Raw genomic sequence first — 14,257 nt, forward strand, 5'->3', positions numbered from 1 at the left:
TTGAAAACATGTATCGCAAGTCTTTTGCTATTGAATGAACTAGTTGTTATTATATTTCACAGTGACTTCTATTTTTGGACCAATGGTTGTGTGGTGAAAGATGTCTCCAAACAAAATGAATGCACAATGAAAGGTTTTGACCGTTACAAGTCCTACCAGTTTGGAGTATTTGTACACAGAGTTTAGAACATTCACCACATACAGTACTTGTGAAATCCAAAGTGCTAAAACTGTAACGATGACATAGAAAATAATAAAGCAATAACAGGCTATATGTTACGCTTGTGGTGTCTATCTCCTGGTATTGTCTACTGATACCAGACTGATATCTACTACAATCTACTGATCACTCGGATATCAGTTTAATATCTCCTACAGTCAATCGATATCAGTCTGAGCTTAAGATTGAGGTAGATTGTGGTTCAATGATTTTGTGTGTGTGTGTGTTGTCAGGGGAGACTGGTCTACGCCAATCAAGGGAAGCCCAGTGACTACTTCCTGCTCAACCAGACCCTGAACCTGACAGGGACCGTCGCTATCACCAGATATGGAGGAGAGGGGAGAGCAGGGAAAGTGAGTCCAATTCATTGGCTGCAAATGCCATTAAATTATTTTTTGTTTGTCATTTGTCATTTTTGGGATGACATAATATTCAGACTCCGAGGGTAAATATTCAGACTCCTAGGGTAAATATTCAGACTCCGAGGGTAAATATTCAGACTCCGAGGGTAAATATTCAGACTCCGAGGGTAAATATTCAGACTCCTAGGGTCTGAACTTAAATATTCAGACTCATAGGGTAAATATTCAGACTCCTAGGGTAAATATTCAGACTTAAATATTCAGGCTCCTAGGGTCTGAACTTAATAGGGTAAATATCCAGACTCCTAGGGTAAATATTCAGACTCCTAGGGTAAATATTCAGACTCCTAGGGTAAATATTTAGACTTAAATATTCAGACTCATAGGGTAAGTATTCAGACTCCGAGGGTACATATTCAGACTCCTAGGGTAAATATTCAGACTCCTAGGGTAAATATTCAGACTCCTAGGGTAAATATTCAGACTTAAATATTCAGACTCATAGGGTAAGTATTCAGACTCCTAGGGTAAGTATTCAGACTCCTAGGGTAAATATTCAGACTCCGAGGGTAAATATTCAGACTCCGAGGGTAAATATTCAGACTCCGAGGGTAAATATTCAGACTCCGAGGGTAAATATTCAGACTCCGAGGGTAAATATTCAGACTCCGAGGGTAAATATTCAGACTCCTAGGGTAAATATCCAGACTCCTAGGGTAAATATTCAGACTCATAGGGTAAATATTCAGACTCATAGGGTAAATATTCAGACTCCCAGGGTAAATATTCAGACTCCGAGGGTAAATATTCAGACCCCTAGGGTAAATATTCAGACTCCCAGGGTAAGTATTCAGACTCCTAGGGTAAATATTCAGACCCCTAGGGTAAATATTCAGACTCCTAGGGTAAATATTCAGACTCCGAGGGTAAATATTCAGACTCCGAGGGTAAATATTCAGACTCCGAGGGTAAATATTCAGACTGCGAGGGTAAATATTCAGACTCCGAGGGTAAATATTCAGACTCCGACGGTAAATATTCAGACTCCGAGGGTAAATATTCAGACTCCGAGGGTAAATATTCAGACTCCGAGGGTAAATATTCAGACTCCGAGGGTAAATATTCAGACTCCTAGGGTAAATATCCAGACTCCTAGGGTAAATATTCAGACTCATAGGGTAAATATTCAGACTCATAGGGTAAATATTCAGACTCCCAGGGTAAATATTCAGACTCCGAGGGTAAATATTCAGACCCCTAGGGTAAATATTCAGACTCCCAGGGTAAGTATTCAGACTCCTAGGGTAAATATTCAGACCCCTAGGGTAAATATTCAGACTCCTAGGGTAAATATTCAGACTCCGAGGGTAAATATTCAGACTCCGAGGGTAAATATTCAGACTCCGAGGGTAAATATTCAGACTGCGAGGGTAAATATTCAGACTGCGAGGGTAAATATTCAGACTCCGAGGGTAAATATTCAGACTCCGACGGTAAATATTCAGACTCCGAGGGTAAATATTCAGACTCCTCTTCTGAGGAGAAAGCGAGAAGGATCGGAGGACCAAAACACAGTGTGGTAAGTGTCCATAATGTTTATTTTAAAAAATTTACTGAACACTACGAAATACAAAACAAGAAACGTGAAATGAATGAAACAGTCCCGTGTGGCGACAAACACTGACACGGAAGACAAACACCCACAACCCAAAACTGAAACCCAGGCTACCTAAGTATGATTCTCAATCAGAGACAACTAACGACACCTGCCTCTGATTGAGAACCATACTAGGCCGAACACAGAAACCAAACATAGAAAAACAATCATAGACTGCCCACACCAATTCACACCCTGACCATATAAACAAAGACAAAACAAAGGAACTAAAGGTCAGAACGTGACATCAACCTCTTCGTTATGACAAGCCTAAATAAGTTCAGGAGTAAAAATGTGCTTAATAACTCACATATTAAGTTACATGGATTCACTCAGTGTGTTTAACATTATTCTGTACCCCAAACATACAATTATCTGTAAGGTCCCTCAGTCGAGCAGTGAATTTCAAACAAAGATTCAACCACAAAGACCAGGGAGGTTTTTCCAATGTCTCGCAAAGAAGGGCACCTATTGGTAAAAAGCAGACATTGAATATTCCTTTGAGCATGGTGAAGTTATAAACTACACTTTGGATGGTGTATCAATACCCCCAGTCACAACAAAGATTCAGGCGTCCTTCCTAACTCAGTTGCTGGAGAGGAAGGAAACCTCTCAGGGATTTCACCATGAGGCCAATGGTGACTTTAAAACAATTACAGAGTTTAATGGCTGTGGAAGGAGAAAACTGAGGATGGATCAACAACATCGTAGTTACTACAGAATACAAACCGAATTGAGAGAGTGAAAATAAGTGAGCTTGTATAGAATACAAATATGACAAAACATGCATCCTATTTGCAATAAGGCCCTAAAGTAAAACTCCCCAAAATGTGCCAAAGAAATATATCACTGAGTACCACTCTTCATATTTTCAAGCATGGTGGTGGCTGCATCATGTTATGGGTATGCTTGTCATCGGCAAGGACTAGAGAGATTTTTAGGATAAAAATGATCAAGTAGAGCTAAGCACAGGCAAAATCTAGAGGAAAACATGGGTCAGCCTGCTTTCCAACAGACACTGGAAAACAAATTCACTTAACCATAAAACAAAACAGACTAGATGTGTTCTGGGAACGAACATCAGGTGGATGTTTTTATTAACCATAAAACAAAACAGACTAGATGTGTTCTGGGAACGAACATCAGGTGGATGTTTTTATTAACCATAAAACAAAACAGACTAGATGTGTTCTGGGAACGAACATCAGGTGGATGTTTTTATTAACCATAAAACAAAACAGACTAGATGTGTTCTGGGAACGAACATCAGGTGGATGTTTTTATTAACCATAAAACAAAACAGACTAGATGTGTTCTGGGAACGAACATCAGGTGGATGTTTTTATTAACCATAAAACAAAACAGACTAGATGTGTTCTGGGAACGAACATCAGGTGAGTGGTTTTTGCACCCCAAAATAAACATTGTAGAATCATCCGCACAACTCAACAGTTATTGGGAACATATACTTTGTGATGTTCCCACCGTTCCCACAACCTAATGAAGCATTCTGGGAACCTTTTAATTAACAGATTAAATGTGTTATAGGAACATTACTGCAACATCAGGCAAATGTTTTATACAAACATGTTCTGTAGTGGTTGTTACAGGTGTTGTGCACAACATTTGAATGAAATGTTTCAAGGATATTTAATCTAAAACATTTTTGATGAACACATAGATTTTTAAGCAAAAACATTATTTGAATGTTTTGGGGCTGTTATCATCCTAAGGTTAGATAATACTCTAACTAGAACATAATAGGAATTTTAGTTAATGTTCTGGGAATGTTCCTGGTTTGCTGGGTGGTAGTGCACTAAAACTAATGCACTATATTGGGAAAAGGGTACCTTTTCAGATAATTACATTTTAGTTAATGTTCTGGGAATGTTCCTGGTTTGCTGGGTGGTAGTGCACTAAAACTAGTGTACTATATTGGGAAAAGGATACCATTCCATGACTAACATGACCACTTTGACTGTCATGTCGTGCCTCTTCTCCAGGCCATCAATGCAGCTCCGTACGGTGTGATCGGGGTGCTGGTCTACACCGACCCGTGGGACATCAACGATGGCAAGATGTCCGACAACAACGAGACGTACCCCTATTCCTGGTACATGCCCCCCTCAGGGGTGGAGAGGGGCTCCTTCAACACCCACTATGGAGACATGCTGACACCCTACCTGGCCGCTAAAGGTACCCACGATGCATTATGATGTGGTGGTAAATAATTGATTTGTTATAAGAAGGTAGGACCTATAACCCTCAAAATGAGATATCATCTCAAAATGATCTTGACTAAGTAGCAGCATTTTAAATCAGTTACCACACATTTCAGTCTATTTCAAGAGATACTCTATCAGCTAAACTTCCTGTTAAATTACCTTTTGACCTTTGACATTATAGTGACAGTTGGAATCAAACGGTAATAAACACCTAACTATATAGTTGCAAAATTGTCTAGATTGAACTAAAACAGGTTACAATTTGACTGCTGTAGAGGCTACAAAAATCGGCCATCTTTGACCGTATTCACATGTATGTGATCGTCGTCATAAGTACATAGATCATCTTCGTCACTCAGACTTTCCAAGGCGTTTTCACAGTTCCCACTTCTGACATTTCCATCTGTAGATGACACATACAGAATACCAGAAAAGAATATCACCGGGATCCCGCCAATCCCAACTCAACCAATCGGGTTTGAGGATGCCTACGCCTTGATCTGGTGAGTGGGGTTCACCATTGGTCCATTGTGACGTCATTAACTTTTGTGGAGAGCCGATTGGTTGACCAATGGCTCATGGGGAGCAGAGTATTTGGTGTCCAAGAAGGGTCCGCCCAATGTGATTGGTTCTGAATCCTGTTTGCCGTATTTGATTGGTCATCTCTGCAGTGAGCTGGGAGGAGAGCCCGCCCCATCCGAATGGCAGGGAGCATTCAACTGCACGTATAATTTGGGGGGACCAGGATTCAAACCAACATCCAACTTCAACAACAGGTGGGATTTGGTAAATCTCTATAAAAGTACGACAATATCAAGTTTAGCTGAATGTCTGCTAAAAAAACAAACATGTGTGTCTCTGTTCCAGCGATGTAAAACTGGACATCTATAACCGTGAGGAGCTGAAGAATTCTGCCAATGTGATGGGGGTGATTCGCGGCAGTGTTGAGCCAGGTGAGAAGGATTCAGCTCTGGCTACCAAACCACACTTAGGCCAATGGGGAAGAAGTTACCTCAAGAGTCAAGCATTATGACGCCATATGCATTTGTGCATCATACAGGGCAAAACAGTTCATATACAAAAACACAGACAGTGAAGAATCATACACACACATTTTTAAAGCAGACCAGCGTCAAACCAAAGTTTTTCTCTAATCTAATTCAAGTCTTTGTCCCATAGACAGGTATGTGATCTACGGTAACCACAGAGACAGCTGGGTCCACGGGGCCATCGACCCCAGCAGTGGAACCTCCGTGATGCTGGAGGTGACCCGGGTGCTGGGACGAATGGTCAAGCAGGGTGAGCATCACAGTTAGACCTGGGTTAGGGTTAGACCTGGGTTAGGGGTTTAGACCTGGGTTAGGGGGTTAGACCTGGGTTAAGGGGTTTAGTCCTGGGTTAGGGAGTTAGACCTGGGTTAGGGGGTTATACCTGGGTTAAGGAGTTATACCTGGGTTAAGGAGTTAGACCTGGGTTATGGAGTTAGACCTGGGTTAGACCTGGGTTAGGGAGTTATACCTGGGTTAGGGAGTTAGACCTGGGTTAGGGAGTTAGACCCGGGTTAAGGAGTTAGACCTGGGTTAAGGAGTTAGACCTGGGTTAGACCTGGGTTAGACCTGGGTTAGGGAGTTAGACCTCGGTTAGACCTGGGTTAGGGAGTTAGACCTGGGTTAGGGAGTTAGACCTGGGTTAGGGAGTTAGACCCGGGTTAAGGAGTTAGACCTGGGTTAAGGAGTTAGACCTGGGTTAGAGAGTTAGACCTGGGTTAGGGAGTTAGACCTGGGTTAAGGAGTTAGACCTGGGTTAGACCTGGGTTAAGGAGTTAGACCTGGGTTAAGGAGTTAGACCTGGGTTAGACCTGGGTTAGGGAGTTAGACCTGGGTTAGACCTGGGTTAGGGAGTTAGACCTGGGTTAGACCTGGGTTAGGGAGTAAGACCTGGGTTAGACCTGGGTTAGGGAGTTAGACCTGGGTTAAGGAGTTAGACATGGGTTAGAGAGTTAGACCTGGGTTAGACCTGGGTTAGGGAGTTAGACCTGGGTTAAGGAGTTAGACCTGGGTTAAGGAGTTAGACCTGGGTTAGACCTGGGTTAGACCTGGGTTAAGGAGTTAGACCTGGGTTAAGGAGTTAGACCTGGGTTAGACCTGGGTTAGACCTGGGTTAGACCTGGGTTAGGGAGTTAGACCTCGGTTAGACCTGGGTTAGGGAGTTAGACCTGGGTTAGACTTGGGTTAGGGAGTTAGACCTGGGTTAGACCTGGGTTAGGGAGTTAGACCTGGGTTAGACCTGGGTTAGGGAGTTAGACGTGGGTTAAGGAGTTAGACCTGGGTTAGAGAGTTAGACCTGGGTTAGACCTGGGTTAGGGAGTTAGACCTGGGTTAAGGAGTTAGACCTGGGTTAAGGAGTTAGACCTGGGTTAAGGAGTTAGACCTGGGTTAGACCTGGGTTAGGGAGTTAGACCTGGGTTAAGGAGTTAGACCTGGGTTAAGGAGTTAGACCTGGGTTAAGGAGTTAGACCTGGGTTAAGGAGTTAGACCTGGGTTAGGGAGTTAGACCTGGGTTAGGGAGTTAGACCTGGGTTAGGGAGGTGAGGTGGTTTTATTTAACTTGGTTCAGTTAGATAAAGGAGCTGAACAAAAAAGAGGAACTACTGTAGGATAACAAAATGATACCCAGTCATTGTTGTTGGGAGCAGTAAACAGTGAACAACATTACCGCCTGTCTGTCAGGGAAATGGAGGCCACGGAGGTCCATCATCTTTGGGAGCTGGGGAGCCGAGGAGTTCGGTCTGATTGGATCCACAGAGTACACTGAGGTGAACAATCGAAATCAATCAAATTATATTTATAAAATCCCTGTTTACATCATCTGTTGTCACAAGGTGTTTCACAGTAACCCGACCTTCACCCTCTAAAGGCAAGCAGCAACACAGGGTCAAGGAAAGGATTCCCTAGAAGGAAGAGATACACATTATGGTGTTTCTGATAGAGATAAGTTAACGCGACGTTCTCCTCCCCAGGAGTATTACAGCAAGCTGAGTGAACGTTCTGTCGCCTATATCAACGTGGACATAGCTGTATTCGGTAAGAGTGATTTATTTTATACCTTTATTTAACTAGGCAAGTCAGTTAAGAACAAATTCTTATTTACAATGACAGCCTATGAACAGTGGGTTAACTGTCTTGTTCAGGGGGAAGAACAACAAATTCTTACCTCGTCAGCTCGGGGATTCAGTCTTGCAACCTTTCGGTTACTAGTCTAACGCTCTGACCACTAGGCTTCCTGCCGCCCCAGTTATGACAGAGGTAGCGTGTTAAACTGATGGTGTTTTTACTCCAACAATCAAGGACCGTATCCACACAAGCATCTCAAGGGAGGAGTGCTGATCTAGGATCTGCAATATTATTCATTATGATGTAAAAAGCTGATCCTATTCTGAGATGCTTTGTGGATACAGGCCCAGGGCAACTGCTTACAGTACACATAGTTATCAGTTAAATAAGTACTGGTTTCATGGACACAAGCCAAGTCCCGGACTTTATAAAGCACTTTAAAATGGAGAATCTGTGTCTAGGAAACATTCTCTGTGTGTAGTGGAAGCATTGTGTTTGAACCTAACCTCCAGTATCCCTTGTCATCCCAGCTAACGCTACTCTAAGGGCATCGTCGTCCCCCTCTGCTCAGAGTGTTATCCTCAAGGCCTCCAAACAGGTGAGGCCTCAAATTCTCTTCTCAATGCCGTCTGCAGTAAAAAATGGTAAAAACCCCCCACCAATTGTTGTATGCTCAAATAAACTTAATAGAAAAATGTTGCAAAGAAAAAAAAAAAGTATGAGCGTACAACAGTGTCTGGGTATGAGCGTACAACAGTGTCTGGGTATGAGTGTACAACAGTGTGTGGGTATGAGCGTACAACAGTGTGTGGGTATGAGTGTACAACAGTGTCTGGGTATGAGCGTACAACAGTGTCTGGGTATGAGCGTACAACAGTGTCTGGGTATGAGCGTACAACAGTGTCTGGGTATGAGCGTACAACAGTGTCTGGGTATGAGCGTACAACAGTGTCTGGGTATGAGCGTACAACAGTGTGTGGGTATGAGCGTACAACAGTGTCTGGGTATGAGCGTACAACAGTGTCTGGGTATGAGAGTACAACAGTGTCTGGGTATGAGCGTACAACAGTGTCTGGGTATGAGCGTACAACAGTGTCTGGGTATGAGCGTACAACAGTGTCTGGGTATGAGCGTACAACAGTGTGTGGGTATGAGCGTACAACAGTGTCTGGGTATGAGCGTACAACAGTGTCTGGGTATGAGCGTACAACAGTGTCTGGGTATGAGCGTACAACAGTGTGTGGGTATGAGCGTACAACAGTGTCTAGGTATGAGCGTACAACAGTGTGTGGGTATGAGTGTACAACAGTGTGTGGGTATGAGTGTACAACAGTGTCTGGGTATGAGCGTACAACAGTGTCTAGGTATGAGCGTACAACAGTGTGTGGGTATGAGTGTACAACAGTGTCTGGGTATGAGCGTACAACAGTGTGTGGGTATGAGCGTACAACAGTGTCTGGGTATGAGCGTACAACAGTGTGTGGGTATGAGCGTACAACAGTGTCTAGGTATGAGCGTACAACAGTGTCTAGGTATGAGCGTACAACAGTGTGTGGGTATGAGTGTACAACAGTGTCTGGGTATGAGCGTACAACAGTGTGTGGGTATGAGCGTACAACAGTGTGTGGGTATGAGTGTACAACAGTGTCTGGGTATGAGCGTACAACAGTGTCTAGGTATGAGCGTACAACAGTGTCTAGGTATGAGCGTACAACAGTGTCTAGGTATGAGCGTACAACAGTGTCTAGGTATGAGCGTACAACAGTGTGTGGGTATGAGCGTACAACAGTGTCTGGGTATGAGCGTACAACAGTGTCTGGGTATGAGCGTACAACAGTGTCTAGGTATGAGCGTACAACAGTGTCTAGGTATGAGCGTACAACAGTGTGTGGGTATGAGCGTACAACAGTGTCTAGGTATGAGCGTACAACAGTGTGTGGGTATGAGCGTACAACAGTGTCTGGGTATGAGCGTACAACAGTGTGTGGGTATGAGCGTACAACAGTGTCTGGGTATGAGCGTACAACAGTGTGTGGGTATGAGCGTACAACAGTGTGTGGGTATGAGCGTACAACAGTGTCTAGGTATGAGCGTACAACAGTGTCTAGGTATGAGCGTACAACAGTGTGTGGGTATGAGCGTACAACAGTGTGTGGGTATGAGCGTACAACAGTGTGTGGGTATGAGCGTACAACAGTGTGTGGGTATGAGCGTACAACAGTGTGTGGGTATGAGCGTACAACAGTGTCTAGGTATGAGCGTACAACAGTGTCTAGGTATGAGCGTACAACAGTGTGTGGGTATGAGCGTACAACAGTGTCTAGGTATGAGCGTACAACAGTGTGTGGGTATGAGCGTACAACAGTGTCTGGGTATGAGCGTACAACAGTGTCTGGGTATGAGCGTACAACAGTGTCTGGGTATGAGCGTACAACAGTGTCTGGGTATGAGCGTACAACAGTGTGTGGGTATGAGCGTACAACAGTGTCTGGGTATGAGCGTACAACAGTGTCTGGGTATGAGCGTACAACAGTGTCTGGGTATGAGCGTACAACAGTGTGTGGGTATTTCTACTCCTTTCATCGTTTGTCAAACCAACAATGGATGATTACATATTTGACTCTTACAGTGGTGCCAAAACATTTGACCATTTATCAATCTATCTTCATTTTTTTCCCCAAAAAAGAAGCCATCACTATAATGGTGTTTGATTGCTTTTCTACAGGTGAAGACACCTGGATCAGACTCGACATCCGTCTACGACAACTGGATTCGCTACTTCAACCGCACTAGCCCCGCCTACGGAGTCATCCCCAAGTGAATAGCCTACTTTCTCTTTTCATGAAACAGTAGAGTCATGTGACGAGACCCAGAGGACTATTTAAGAAATGATTAAGATGTCAGTGAAATGATTTTGGCTCTTCAGTTAATTGGCAGTCATAGCAGAGATTTGATTGGTTGATGATTTGTTTTTGTTGTTTTTGATTATAGTGTGGGTTTTCTGACTGGGGCAGGAAGTGATTACGCTGCCTTCATCCACTTCCTAGGTATCACCTCCATGGATATCTCCTACACCTACGACAGAGTAAGACATGACACACACACACACACACACACACACACACACACACACACACACACGATGAGAGTCATTTCACTGTCTTAACAGATGATCAGTTAGTCCTTTAAGTCACATCCCATGATCCATGCTGTTTTCATGCAGACTAAAACCAGAGCCAGAATCTACCCAGCGTATCACACGGCATACGACACCTTCGACTATGCCTCCAAGTTCATCGACCCAGGTGAGCAGGGAGATATGGGCCAGATGGCTACAGGGGGAACATAAAGACAAACACACTGCTTGGGCTTGTGAGTTCAATATCTCTCTTTATGTACAGTGCCTTGCGAAAGTATTCGGCCCCCTTGAACTTTGCGACCTTTTGCCACAGTTCAGGCTTCAAACATAAAGATATAAAACTGTATTTTTTTGTGAAGAATCAACAACAAGTGGGACACAATCATGAAGTGGAACGACATTTATTGGATATTTCAAACTTTTTTAACAAATCAAAAACTGAAAAATTGGGCATGCAAAATTATTCAGCCCCCTTAAGTTAATACTTTGTAGCGCTACCTTTTGCTGCGATTACAGCTGTAAGTCGCTTGGGGTATGTCTCTATCAGTTTTGCACATCAAGAGACTGGCAGGCCCAAACCAAGATGCTGCCACCACCATGTTTGACAGTGGGGATAGTGTGTTCAGGGTGATGAGCTGTGTTGCTTTTACGCCAAACATAACATTTAGCATTGTTGCCAAAAAGTACCTTCTTCCACATGTTTGGTGTGTCTCCCAGGTGGCTTGTGGCAAACTTTAAACAACACTTTTTATGGATATCTTTAAGAAATGTCTTTCTTCTTGCCACTCTTCCATAAAGGCCAGATTTGTGCAATATACGACTGATTGTTGTCCTATGGACAGAGTCTCCCACCTCAGCTGTAGATCTCTGCAGTTCATCCAGAGTGATCATGGGCCTCTTGGCTGCATCTCTGATCAGTCTTGTCCTTGTATGAACTGAAAGTTTAGAGGGACGGCCAGGTCTTGGTAGATTTGCAGTGGTCTGATACTCCTTCCATTTCAATATTATCGCTTGCACAGTGCTCCTTGGGATGTTTAAAGCTTGGGAAATCTTTTTGTATCCAAATACGGCTTTAAACTTCTTCACAACAGTATCTCGGACCTGCCTGGTGTGTTCCTTGTTCTTCATGATGCTCTCTGCGCTTTAAACGGACCTCTGAGACTATCACAGTGCAGGTGCATTTATACAGAGACTTGATTACACACAGGTGGATTGTATTTATCATCATTAGTCATTTAGGTCAACATTGGATCATTCAGAGATCCTCACTGAACTTCTGGAGAGAGTTTGCTGCACTGAAAGTAAAGGGGCTGAATAATTTTGCACGCCCAATTTTTCAGTTTTTGATTTGTTAAAAAGTTTGAAATATCCAATAAATGCCGTTCCACTTCATGATTGTGTCCCACTTGTTGTTGATTCTTCACAAAAAAAATACAGTTTTATATCTTTATGTTTGAAGCCTGAAATGTGGCAAAAGGTCACAAAGTTCAAGGGGGCCGAATACTTTCGCAAGGCACTGTATATACTGTATGTCTATTGTCTTTCTCCTTGGTCTCTCTCTCGCTCCCTCTCTCCCTCCCTCTCCCTCTCTCTCTCCTCTCTCTCTCTCAAAGGGTTCACCAGTCACCAGACGGTTGCCAGGACGGCAGGGAACGTCCTGATGCGATTGGCTGATAGTCTTCTATTGCCGTTCAACTGCAGTGACTATGCAGAGACTCTGGAAGGATACCTCAGTAAGGCTATGGAGCTGTACACTGATGGACTGGCAGCACATATGATCTCTATAGGTGGGTCACAGTCACTAGCACACACACACACACAGTCGTTAGCAAAGCACTCTCTCTCTCCATCCCTCAGGCTTGGACCATGACACACACACACACCCCATACATGCATGCATACACACACACACACACACACACACACACAAAGAGGGATGGGGGGACAGCGAAAGGGGTAGGGGTGAAAAGGTGGATGGAGGGATAGAGAGGTGATGGAAGGGTAGAGGGGTGGATGGATAGATGGAGACAGTAGGTGATGCTATGTTTGTGTCTAAACAGCGTTTCCCACGTCAGTAACCCCCGGTAGCTGCTGTAACAAAGCGGTTTCTGATAACGTGGCTTTATCTTTTGAACGGTTTTACGCGACAAAATACTATGACCCCGTTACTGAACGATAAGACTCAGGAACACGTAGTGTATGTGTCATCCATTTCCTTCTATAATGCCCACAAGCCTCATTAGAACAGAGTGGACAAGACCAGGCAGCCAATCAGACTGGGGGAAAAGATCATCGGTGATAATGACAATGTTTCTTTCTGACACATATCAGTCACTTCAACCCATACTTCCTTCAGGTTGAAGTGCTGTCAGACTGATTTGTAATAGACTGTCATGGCCTCAATTAAAAAAGTAAATATTGTCCGTTGATTAGATTACATTTTTGTTTTACATGGTGGAGTCACAATTATTTATTATATATCAAGATGAGGTCGTGGACCAAAAACCAAAAAAGTTTGGGAACCTCTGGTTTAAGTTGTTTAGACAAAACAGACACACAATCTCAGGGACCAGTCAGCAATATTCTATGGTTGAGAAACACTGTTCTAGAATATCCTGTCGCTGCTCCTATTTCAGAACCATTACAGACTGCTGTGAGGAATTTCCGTTCTGCAGCCGCCAGATTGGACCAGCTGATCAGAGATTCAGACTTGGCCAACGAGACGTGAGTGGTAGCTCTTTGCACTCACTCACTCACTCACTCACTCACTCACTCACTCACTCACTCACTCACTCACTCACTCACACTCACTCACTCACTCACTCACTCACTCACTCACTCACTCACTCACTCTCTAAACCATTCTAAACCAGTGCTTTGTCCATATTAAGGCCCCTGAAGGTGCGTAGGATCAATGACCAACTGATGCTCCTGGATAGGGCTTTCCTGGACCCTGTGGCGTTCCCTGATCGATATGGATACAGGTTGGGAAACTATGTTACGATCTATCCCCTAGATGAGCATCCACTGTTACCATCTAGGATATTTGATGATCGATATGGATTCAGGTTGGGAAACTATGTCCTATCCCCTAGATGAGAAGCCACTTTTTACCATCTAGCATATTTGATGTTTTGTGCACCTTTCATTAAATGCTTCATTGTATGCTTAGGCCACTCCCCCTCTCTTCCCTCCTCTGACCGTCTAACATGACTCATCATACTTTCTTTCTATCCGTCTCTCTCTCGCTCTTCCAGACATGTGATCTGGGCCTCAAGTAAGGCTGGACAGGCTACCTTCCCAGGACTGGCTGATGCGTATACCAGAGCTGCGTCGACTGGACTGGACAGCGACTGGAAAGAAGCACACCGTCAGCTGTCCATCCTGATCCAGGCCATACAGGGAGCCGCTCACACACTGGGAGACGCCATTTAGCGAGACCATAGAGATACTGATATATGTTATGATATTCAGTTTACATATATAATAATAAAGTTTTAATTATATTTCTGTGAAGAGACTGTCTCATGGAATGTCATCC

General features: G+C 43.7%; 1 protein-coding gene across 1 annotated transcript in view; it reads left to right on the top strand.

The window, feature by feature from the left end:
* naaladl1 (N-acetylated alpha-linked acidic dipeptidase like 1) overlaps window positions 1-14,222 on the top strand; it is a 29,987-nt gene extending 15,765 nt beyond the window's left edge. The window contains exons 4-19 of the mRNA XM_052479544.1: window positions 454-573; window positions 4,243-4,435; window positions 4,874-4,967; window positions 5,136-5,240; window positions 5,332-5,417; window positions 5,644-5,763; window positions 7,194-7,279; window positions 7,484-7,547; window positions 8,108-8,175; window positions 10,303-10,394; window positions 10,569-10,662; window positions 10,801-10,882; window positions 12,330-12,503; window positions 13,353-13,440; window positions 13,608-13,700; window positions 13,974-14,222. Coding sequence (XP_052335504.1) covers window positions 454-573; window positions 4,243-4,435; window positions 4,874-4,967; window positions 5,136-5,240; window positions 5,332-5,417; window positions 5,644-5,763; window positions 7,194-7,279; window positions 7,484-7,547; window positions 8,108-8,175; window positions 10,303-10,394; window positions 10,569-10,662; window positions 10,801-10,882; window positions 12,330-12,503; window positions 13,353-13,440; window positions 13,608-13,700; window positions 13,974-14,151 — 1,737 coding nt within the window. The 3' untranslated portion in view covers window positions 14,152-14,222. The remainder of the gene's footprint in view (window positions 1-453; window positions 574-4,242; window positions 4,436-4,873; window positions 4,968-5,135; window positions 5,241-5,331; window positions 5,418-5,643; window positions 5,764-7,193; window positions 7,280-7,483; window positions 7,548-8,107; window positions 8,176-10,302; window positions 10,395-10,568; window positions 10,663-10,800; window positions 10,883-12,329; window positions 12,504-13,352; window positions 13,441-13,607; window positions 13,701-13,973) is intronic.
* Window positions 14,223-14,257: the final 35 nt, after the last annotated feature.

The sequence above is a fragment of the Oncorhynchus keta genome, chromosome 25 (assembly GCF_023373465.1).
Source record: "Oncorhynchus keta strain PuntledgeMale-10-30-2019 chromosome 25, Oket_V2, whole genome shotgun sequence".
NCBI classification, from domain to species: domain Eukaryota; kingdom Metazoa; phylum Chordata; class Actinopteri; order Salmoniformes; family Salmonidae; genus Oncorhynchus; species Oncorhynchus keta.